The sequence below is a fragment of the Oryzias latipes genome, chromosome 17, assembly GCF_053564925.1.
Source record: "Oryzias latipes strain Hd-rR chromosome 17, Olatipes_Hd-rR_3.1".
Taxonomy (NCBI): domain Eukaryota; kingdom Metazoa; phylum Chordata; class Actinopteri; order Beloniformes; family Adrianichthyidae; genus Oryzias; species Oryzias latipes.
Window position 1 is genome coordinate 36,705,232 of NC_136253.1, and position 11,180 is coordinate 36,716,411.

General features: G+C 46.5%; 1 protein-coding gene across 8 annotated transcripts in view; it reads left to right on the forward strand.

The window, feature by feature from the left end:
• Window positions 1–11,180, forward strand: part of LOC101173688 (protein tyrosine phosphatase receptor type M) — a 301,112-nt gene that overhangs the window by 104,109 nt on the left and 185,823 nt on the right. For all 8 annotated transcript variants that reach the window (XR_013650742.1, XM_078935433.1, XM_078935435.1 and 5 more), the window contains 2 exons: window positions 3,064–3,372; window positions 4,012–4,121. Coding sequence is in view for 7 of the 8 variants with exons in the window: in XM_078935433.1 (XP_078791559.1) it covers window positions 3,064–3,372; window positions 4,012–4,121 (419 nt within the window). In the remaining variant the exon portion in view is untranslated. The remainder of the gene's footprint in view (window positions 1–3,063; window positions 3,373–4,011; window positions 4,122–11,180) is intronic.

Below are 11,180 nucleotides of genomic sequence, written 5' to 3' on the forward strand. Positions count from 1 at the left end.
AAAAAGGGCAAAAACAGAGAACAGGACAAACTGGTGGAAGCTGAAAAGAATGAATGTTGCATGACTTAAGAAATAGCTGAAACAGACTCTGGGTGGTCAGGAGATATTCCCAGATGACTTGAGAAGGGGGGTGAAAAAATACGCTAAAATATCAATTTGGTTCGTTTCAGAATTTCATGGGGCACGGTACATTTCGGTTCTGTACTGTTGTTTAACAAATCTGCCTGATATGAACTGCTATTTTATGAAGTATTATTTTGTTGTTTTTTATTGTGTGTTTGTGTCTCTTTTGCAGCCAAATTTCACCCTTGGGAGATTAATAAAGTATCTATCTATCTATCTATCTATCTATCTATCTATCTATCTATCTATCTATCTATCTATCTATCTATCTATCTATCTATCTATCTATCTATCTATCCATCTATCCATCTATCCATCTATCCATCTATCCATCTATCCATCCATCCATCCATCCATCCATCCATCCATCCATCCATCCATCGTATTTTTTTCGGTACAAGAAAGGCAGAAAGAAATTACTTACAAAATGCATTTTTTGGTTTTATATAAAAATTAAAATTGACCTATGTTGGTGATCTGCTTAATAAAATAGGAAAAACTATTAGTTACTAGGAACCAGAAACTTTGGATACTTAACGATGGCCTGAAAAAAAACATTTTAACTTCAACATTTCTTTTCTTGTAGACCCGATTGTTACAGTCGATGATGCCGTTTTAAGTTCGTTAACAGATTAGATGCTTTACTGTGGCATACGCGATCTCTGTGTAACAATGTCAACACACAGCATTCCACTTGTTAAATTGTCTTTTCCCTTCATGGAAAGCCAAAGTGTTCCCCACACACACACACAGGAGACAGGAAAGAGATGGGGGGGGGGGGGTCCTCATCTCTGGTCTCGTGTCTGCATTAGCCATATGTTGACATGCTTACTGTCCGTCACCTTATAGCGTCTCAGAAGAAACTCACGGCAAACATTACTTCCGCCTCGGCTCAAAGTTAATACAGTGGCGACTCGGGGTTAGGTGGCGGTGGGATTACATCAGGGATCAGCTCCGAGCCACTTCCTGTTTGCAGTGGTGATGGACAGGCTGACAGATGAGGTCAGACAGGAGCCACCATGGATTATGATGTTTGCAGACGATACTGTGATTTGTACTCAGAGCAGAGAACAGGTGGAGGACAAGCTAGAGAGGTGGACATTTGTCCTGGAAAGGAGAGAAATGCAGGTTAGCAGCAGTAAGATGGAGAACATGTGTGTGAATGAGTGGAACCCAAGAGGAAGAGTGAGGTTACAGGAAAAAGAGATAAAGGAGGAGGATTTGAAATCCAGAGGAATGGAGAGGGGGGAGAAGAAGTGAAGATGCGAGTGCAGGCAGGTTGGAATGGGTGGAGAAAAGTGTCAGGACTGATAGAAGAGTTTAGCTGAAATGAAAGCAAGGTGTAGAGTGTGGTGAGAGCAGCCATGTTGTTGGACCCAGAGACACTGAGGAAGACGGGAAGCAGAGCTGGAGGTAGCAGAGATGAAGATGCATAGGTTCTCTTTGGGTGGGACCAGGATGGATCAGGAATGAGCACATGTTAGAGGTTCTGGAGATCAAGACTGAGATGATTGGGACATGTCCAGAGGAGAGACTGAAGGATGCTGCCAGAGGTCTAGAGGAAGACCAGAGAGGAGGTTTCTGGATGCAGAGAAGGAAGACCTGAAGGTAGCTGCTGGTAGAGGGTGCAGAAGACAGGGTTAGACAGAGGAAGCTGATTGGCTGAAGAGAAAAGCCCAAAGAAAACAAGAGGATGATAATTTGGATCTTGATATTGTACTGTTGACAGAACAGGAAAGTGTGGTTTTTACAACTGCTTCCTCATCAAATAATGAGGAGTTCTCTTGTCTTATAAACAAGCTTCCGTTGTATAAGGCATTGTGACCTAATTTTCTGTCATTCGTTGTCTATAGATGCTATGCTGGATAAAAAATAAAAATAAACTCAGAAAAATAGGCCACTTGAAGTGTTTGGACATGCAAAAAAAGAAAGAAAAAGAAATTAAAAGGAAGCATGAACTTGGGTCAAGCCCTTAACACAGCCCCCTAATACACACCCAAAATGTTAAACATGGCTGCTGTACAAGTGCTGTGTCTCCAGGGAAACAAGAAAATTGAGCCTCGGCTCATTGTAATAGGTGGTAAAGTGTTACATTCTAGAGAAATGGACTTCAAATTTAACCTGGAATGGAAATTGATCCCATTACCTTGTGCCTGCACTTCCCTTTCCTGCATGAAGGGAGGGGGAGATGGGCAGTACCGAGATGAGTAAAAGCAAGAAAGAAAGAATTGGGGATGAAAAAAAACCATGATGGACAATAGGATCGGGGGATTTTGTAAAGGAAAAATGAGAACGTCAAAAGGAAAAGTTGAGTAGACATGGAGTCTGTGACCAGATGTGATGAGATGGCAAAGAGTAGGGGTTTCCTCTGAATTAATTGACAGACCTGCTGACTCTGCATCAGCATGGTGCTAATAGATAACCGCTTCTTGGCCAGATGGAGAGTCAGTGCACAAGAGGACTGGTGGAATAACATGCTTTCCTATGAAGGCTTTCCACTATGGTGTGTAGCTGCTGGAACACCAAGTTGGTCTAAATTTCTGCCAATGCACAGGCAGACTTAAGCTTTGAAAATATAAAGTAGAAACTGAAAGTCACAACAGAAAAAGCGGTTTCTGTAAAGACTATCAAAATAGTTATTAATCTGCTATAAGGAATCTGACATTGTTTATCCTGCTTGACCTGACAAGTCGTTCACCTCTAGATTGTATATGGCGTATACTGTTATAGCGCTTTACAGTCCAATTCACCCATAAACACACATTCACACACTGGAGCAACATATGGTATAGTGTCTTGCTCAAGGGCACTCTGACACATGGGCAGGCATGGCAGGGACTAAACCTGCGTTCCTCCAATCAGAGGTCAACTGTTCTACCTCTGCAACAGCTGCCCATTCTTGATGTACACTGATATTTCTGTCCCTATGCACATTTTCAGAGCCCATGCATGGCCCACAACGATTGGAGGTTGTGGACATCCAGTCCAAGCAGGTGACAATACGGTGGGAACCTCTGGGCTACAACGTGACCCGATGCTACAGCTACAACCTGACCGTCCAGTATCGCTCCAAAATACCCTTCAAAGAGGAGACTCGGGAGGAGGTGTGCTACCTCACCCAAAGCCATGATCCTCAGCACACTATTCACAACCTGACGCCCTTCACAAACATCAGCGTTAAGCTGGTGCTGCGCAACCTAGAGGGTGTGAAGGAGAGCAGAGAGCTGGAGTTACAGACTGATGAAGATGGTGAGTGAATCTACTCATTAATCTTACCAAACAGGTTGCACTGTAGTCCCTACAAGTTTATGTGCAGTTATTTGTCCAAAAAGTAGAGCTCTAGACTCCAAGGACAGAAAACTTGAGGAATTTATTTTGCCTGGTTTATGGGCATTTGTGTTGCATACTTGTACTTGAAAACCTATTCAGAGTATTTATCAGATTATTATATAAATCTATTAACCCTTGTGCTATCTTAGATGACCCCCCCCCCCCCTTACATTGAGGTGTTCTCCCTACCATGACAAAGGTGGATAAAGGTGGAAAGATTTCATGTAATCCATGGACACCAGTGAAGATCACAAATCATTGAAGAAAAAAGGTTCAGCGCACTGTCTAGTGGGTCTGGATGACCCACCTCCCAATGTTAGTGCCTAGGATAGAACAAGGGTTACACACCAACAGTTAGAATTAAAGAATAACTTGGATGAGCAGCCAAATATTTTCTAGATTAGTTTTTACAATCCAACTCCCCTGAAAAATGGAACTCTGCGAGAAAATAATGTAGATGACTTGGAATCTTTACAATTTGAAAAAAAAAATGCTTTTCTTGGTCAATTTTAACTCAAAATGAAAAATGTAACAACCTCTTTTGTTTCTTCCCAATAGTCCCAGGAGTCATTCCTCTGGAGTCAATTCAGGGCAGTGCCTATGAGGAGAAGATCATCCTGAAGTGGAGGGAGCCTGAGCAGACCTACGGGATCATCACACAGTATGAGGTAGAGAAGCCCTTATGATGATTGAGGAAAATCCATCTTATCATGGCCATTCTCAAAAGGAACCTCTTAGGTATTACACAGAACAGGTTTAATCAAATCATATTTTATTTCACTGACAGAAACAGCAGCATACTAGAACTGGTGAGTACAGAGGTTAGGGTTGAGCCTAAAAATCCACAGTATCAATTTCCTCACATTCATTAAAAATGGGACAGATTGAGGCTACCCCTCTGGGGTCCTGCGTTTGGTCAATTTTTGTGATCTAGTGAAGACTGGCTGGGGTTGTCGTTGATCCTGTCATTGGGGATGCTTTGTGGGATGGAGGGATCTACAGATGGGATGGGGTCTTAGATGTTTGACCAATTGGCATACTAACAGAGAGTGGGTGGCTCAATCAATTGTGTGCTTCAGACCCATTAGTCCCTGACCAGAACTCTTGCTTGGCTGAAGTGCTTGAGGGACGGGGGCTTGGGTTTGCCCGTGAGATCAGTTCCTACTTGGCTCCTCTCTTTGTGTAGGATGGAGTGGTTGGGCTTGGGGAATCGGTTTGCCTTGCGATGCATCCTCCTGACTCGGGATGTCTGGGACCCATGCTTGGGGTGGGGAAGACAGGGGTTTTAAGTAACATCGCGGTCAGAGAAGCTGTCCCCGAACTGAATTTTTTTCCTTACATCAATTCATCAGGGTGTCTGAGGGGGGTGTTGATTTGCAACACATCTTGGATTTGGGCTACCTGGTAGTGGCTCCTTCCTCCTTGGTTGCTGCTCAGCTCTGTGGCCTCTCCCCTCTGGGTTCACTGCAAGAAGGCGCTGGTTCAAATCCCAGCTGGGTTCCTTCTGAGTGGTCTGCATGTTGTCCCTGTGCATGCTACTCCGACCGGTACTCCGGCTTCCTCCCACAGTCCAAAAACATGCTTCATTGGTAAATTGAAGCTTAAGTTGTCCCTAGGTGTGACAGACTGTTTTTTGGATTTTTGCTTTGATGGAAAAAATCAGGTGCCATGCAATAAGATAATGCATTGCATCTTCATAAAGTAAGGTGATTTACTGCTTTCCTTCGTCTCCTCCTGTTGCTTAAAGACCCACTCCGATGAAAATTGTGTTTTAACATGTTATTGTAGCATTTTTCTCATGGAGGATAACTATGAAAGAATTGAAGCTTAAAACTGCGTTTTTGAGTATTTTTTTCAAATCGTTGTGAATCAGGAGCAGACGAAAAAAAATGCAGTTTAAAAAAAAGCTTATGTGTAGAAAATATGCTGGGTGAGCCCCAAGCTCCCTGCTCCACTCATTGACTGTGTAAGGGAACTGGATAGGGCGGGTGTGATGTCACCTGTCCTTACCTCTGGCTCCAGCAAAATGAAGCACCTTCATTCCACATTTTTCTGCAATATGGACATCGCCATTGGAGCCAGTCGAAAGTGATTGGTCAGAGTCAGTCTGAGTCAATGTTTCTTTGGCCAATAGAATGACTGAGGAACAGCTGTTTATTTCTCTATAGAAGTCAATGGAATTTTGGCTTTTTGAGCCAGCGCGACTTCCTGTTTGGAACGGGGGGTGGGATTAGTGTGTCCAGTTCCTATATACAGTCAATGGGGATCCACTTAACCCTAGTGCTATCTTAGATGACCCCACCCTTTCATTGACGTGTTCTCCCTACCATGACAAAGGTGGATAAAGGTGGAAAGATTTCATGTAATCCATGGACACCAGTGAAGATCAAATCAAATCAAATGAAACTTTATTTATAAAATAGCGCTTCTCATGCATTTTGTGCAGCTCAAAGCGCTTTAACATTAAAAACAGAAAACACACAATATTACAGTAAAAACCAAACCCACCCTTCCCACTCCCCTCTGTTAAAACACATGACCCATGGCCCCCACCTACAAAGAATAATGACTATGTAACGTTAAATAAATAAATAAGCAAACAAAAAAGTATTGCTCGGCTCTGCTGTGAGGAAACGGTATTTGGGAATCCTTTCATACCAGGAGCCAGCCTGGCCATTGGAACATCGCCACAGCGCCCACCCAGATCACAAATCCTTGAGGAAAAAAGGTTCAGAGCACTGTCTAGTGGGTCTAGATGACCCAACTCCCAATGTTAAAGTGCCTAGGATAGCACAAGGGTTAAAGAGCTCTCAGCAACAGGGAGGAGATGAGGGGCCTGAGTTGCTCTAAGCCAACGGTCAAAGCCAGCAGCTTGCTCCAGGTGCCCCATCCCTCCCATTAACATTTGGGTCTGCTGAATGACTGTTAGTTTTCATCCATTCTGCTGCTTCTCTCTACACGTTGTTCAAAATGAGTCTGGACTTCAATCTGACGATGTCTAACACGAAAAGGTTATACAGTGATCCCTTGCTATAACGCGGTTTACTTTTCACGCTTTCGCTACTTCACGGATTTGCATCGTGCATTGTGTTCTGCATTCTGATTGGCTAAAAAAGTCACTCCGCTTCTTCTCTACCTGTGCGTCAATAATGTTGCAGTTTAATGTAATGTACACGTACGTAAATTAGCTTTCCAAATTACGTACATGCAAATCATCTTGCAATTTCAAGTTTCTCTAAAACCCATAGAAAAAGAGCAACACCAACTGTCAATCACTATGTTCTTCTCCCGAACAAACACACACAGCTGCACCGCCGGCTTGAGAAGCAGAAAACACTGCAGCTTCTCAGACTGAAGAGCATTGAAATACACCTGAGCCACTATTTGTCCGTTTGTACTTTGTATTTTTTTCATGATCATTTTAAATTTCCCCCGTTTAATTCAATTACTCTCGGGTCGCGGTGGGCGGGGCTTATCTCCGCGATTTGAAGCCTTCTGTTTACATCGATGATTCAAATTATTATTTGACAGTACAGAAGTTATTTGTTGAAAAAAAAACCTTTCTAAAGTATTTTGATTTGTGAAACAAATGCTTGAGCCTGTAAAATGGTTTGTTCTTTCTTTTCTATGTATAACAGAGTATTTAATTGTATAATAATTGTTAAAAAAAATAGATGTTTTTCTACTTCACGGATTTTGCCTATCACGGGTTCTTTCTGGAACGTAACCCCCGCGAAAAACAAGGGTTTACTGTACACTTTTATTTTCCCCCCAGCATTTTCTGACTCATATGTTAAAAAACAACACATTTCTTCCTGTTTTTCTGCAGTTGCAAAATTCCTGTTTTAAGAGCCTCTAGCTTTTATTTTTTTTTATTTTTATTTTTTTAACTTGTCCTGTCCAACAGCTGGGCAGACAGATGAGAGCTGAGGGCCTCTTGTGTTGGACATATTTTACTTTAACAAGAGGGGTTATTAATCTTCAGACAAACCAAAGGTATGACTGAATAAACCCCTTTTGTAATTGAGGCCAAACTTTATTAATTTCAATCATGTCTGAAAATCTTTGGTGTTGGACCGGACGGAAAAGGAAAGAGGGGAAGAAGAGAGAGGGACGTTAGAGAGAGGGGGGGTAGGGGGTGATAATAGGAGGGGAAGGGGAGTAAGACCATGAAGCAGCATACAGCAACAAGTTTACTGGTTGTTAATCATTATGGTAAGGTTCAAATGCAGTACAAAAAGGGCGGGGCCCGTCCACACACACACTCAAATGTTATAAACACACCTGCTAGCTGCAGAAATGTCCACCTGTCGACATGTACACAAAACAGATAGTGTTCACACGCATACTTATGCCTTAAAACCAACTAGTGTGAAATATTTCAGTCATTCAATCATGCAAACTACAAGTGCAAAGGTGAGCTAACACCTGTGCTCAGGTGAGTGTTTATGTTCTTCTAAAATGGATGGTGGAACGTGACAAGAAGGAGGGAGAGTAACCAGCCACCCCCACACCCAGACGCCCCGCCGCAGGAGCAGCGGCAGCCGAAATCCCCCCAACGCCACACGGGAACCGGCAGGGAACAACCGCCGCCCGGGCGATCAAGCCCGCCACCCAGGCCAGGGCCAGCAGGACCGCCGCAAGGCCCCCAGAGAGCAGGGAGGCACGGAGGGAAAGAGAGCGCCGCCCCAGCCCAACCAGGAGAGCAGCCCCCCCGCCGCGCCGGAAGAGCCCAACGCAGGGCCCCACCGGAGAAGGACGCCCACAGCCCCAGACGAGCACCCCACCACCACCCAGGAGTTCCGGGCATCCCCCCGCCCCCACCCCAGGTACGAGCCAGGACCCCCCCAAGGGAGACCCGCTCCGCACTCCAGGCAGCCATCCGCCCGGCCCACGTTTGGTCCTGGGAGGAGCAAGGCAGGGGCCCGCCGCCCCCGCCCAGGAGGGGGAACCCCGGGGAAAAAAGAGGGCCCACAAGGGGTGTTATAAATATGGCCCGACCAGGCTCGGCCTTGTTGGAAGTTTGGCGGGGCCCAGCGCTCAGGGGCAAGGACCAGGACCCACCCCCCAGGGACACGAACACCCCCGGCTCAGGTGTAATATGAACCCCCCCACCGTGCGGAGAGAGCACCGCCGGGCCCATGGAGCCAGCACCCAAGGGACACGGCCGCCATCGCCAAGGGGCCGCACCCCCCACCAGGGAAGGGGTAGGGGACAGATGGACCCAGTTCCCACCTTCCTTGCAAAATGTGTGTGCGTGTATGTGTGTTTGAGAGGGTGTGTGTGTGCATGTGTGTGTGTTTATGTTGGAATGTATATATTGAAGGGGGAGGGGTGTGTGTACTAAGGGGGGTGCAGTTAAAATTGGCGAGTAGGGCACTAAGGGGACATCTCCTGATTACTCACAGTGATGTCCCCTCACCCTCCCCACCAAGGGGCCCTAAATGTCTAAGGTGCGGTTAAAATTGGCGGGTAGGGTGCCAGGAGGACATCTGCTGCTTGCTGGCAGTGATGTCCAAGCACCCCCCCTACCAAGGACCCTACATGTCCAAGGTGCAAATAAAACCGAAAGAGGGGGGGCCCACTCCATACGGCAACCATAGGAGGGGGGCCACTGCCAAGTACCCCCCCCCAAGGCGCATCGCAGGCTAGACCCCCCACCCCCTCACCCTAATATGAGGTTATATGAGCAAGGGGGTAAGTTGGGGTCAGCTGGTAGACTGTCCCCCGGTGGTCAAACAGCTGTCCCCCAGCCTCCCCCCCCCAGCAAAGGGGCCAGGGCCACCCAGCCCAGGGGCCCCACCCCCGGAGGCGCTGACACCCCAGGCCCAGCACCACCCACCCCACACAGAGAGAGAGGAGCCAGAAAGCGTCGCCCCCCCCCGGAGCAAGCCCAGGCCCCCACCCCCAAACGCCGGCCCTAGAAGAGCTCTGGTCAGGCCTCGACGGGACCGAGGCAGCCAACGGGCCGGGGAAACCGCCGATGGCCTCAGCGGAGACCCCGACCCGTCAACCCCCCCTGCCCCGTACCAATAGTGCCCCCCCCCTCTCCCAGAATGCCCCCCCACAGGACAGGGCCGACAAGACCCCCCCCCCCACCCCACCCCAGACCCCCAACCGAAGCGGATGACACCCAGAGCAACCGGGGGCCCCAAGAGGGCTGTCCCGTCCCGCCCCAGAGCCAGGGAAGGGCCGATCCCAGCCCCAGGTGTAGATGGACAGCCCATCCGGCGCCGCTGGGCCCCCCCCGAGCAGGGCCCCCCGCCAACCCCCCCAGCACAGGCAAAGGGACCACCCCCCCAAGCCAAGCCAGACCACCACCCCATCCCCCCACCACGCACCCCCACAACCAAGCCCAGAGGACAACGCAGCACCCCAGCCCGCCCCACCCAGGCGCCGGACCCGACCCCCCGACCAACAGAGCCCCCACCACCCCCCGCCAAGCACCGGAGGCCCCGACCCCCACCCCGGCCCACGGCAGAAGGGCAAGGAGCACCGACGACCAGGCCCCCCCACCCCCTAAGTCATGGAGTTAGCTATGGGATACCAGAGAGACCGAATTCCTTCAAAGTTACTTGAACCTTGGGCTGACATTTTTTCCAAGCTGATATGATCAAGCAGCAGATTTCTGTGTTGACTTATATTTATATTTTTCTTGCTTTTCCAATTTATTAAAATAGTTTTTTTAGCAATGCAAAGAGTTATGAAAATGATAGATGCTAATCCTCCTTCTACATCGATGGCACTCATGTCACCAAGCACACAAAGTGACGGTGAGGCAGTGATTGAAACCTTAAGCCAGACTGATAGATCGGCACATACCTGCCGCCAGAGAGCCTGGACAGGAGTGCAGAACCACAGTGCATGCATGTAACTGTCGGGTAGATTACTGTCACAGTGCTGGCAAATGTCTGAGTTACTGAGACCCATCTTGAACATCCTCTGTCCAGTGTAGTAAATTCTGTGTAGAGTTTTGAAATGGATTAGCTGCAGATTTGGACTTTTTGTCATTTTAAAGGTGTTTAGACAAAGTTCTGACCAGAAGCTTTCATTTGTGCTGATGCTCAAATCCGCATCCCATTTTGTTGTCGGAAGTGAAATATTATTATCTAAATTACATAAAAGTTTGTATATTTTTGAGAGAGTTTTATTCATTGTTAAATTAATCAGAGTGGTAACTACACCTGGTAGCTTTAAATCGTTGTCTCTGTATTTAAACTTTTTAGTAATAATTGATTTAAGTTGCTGATATTCCAAGAAGTTATATATTCCATGTTTGTCTTGAAGTTCCTGGGGAGTTATGAATCTTCTATCAATAATTATGTGCTCTAGTTGTTTTATGCCCCCTGCTTGCCAAGCTGGGAAGTGGATAATTTTTTTGTTTATGAGGATGTCTGGGTTGTTCCAGATGGGTGTCATTTTGCACGGTTGAATTGATGATTTTGATATTTTGAGAAATTCCCACCAGGCTGTTAAAGTGGCATTTATATTAATGCTTTTGAAACAATCCTGTTTTTTTAACTGTTTGGCTAATAAATGGAAGATCTGACAGGTTGATCTTTCCACATAACGCCTGTTCCAAGTCTAACCATGAGTTGGTTTCTGGATTATTTTTTAACCATTTTAAGATGTATTGTAATCTATTTGCAAGAAAGTAATTGTGGAAGTTAGGTAATTCTAATCCTCAACAGCTTTTTGCAGATTTTAGACTTTTTAGACTAATTCTT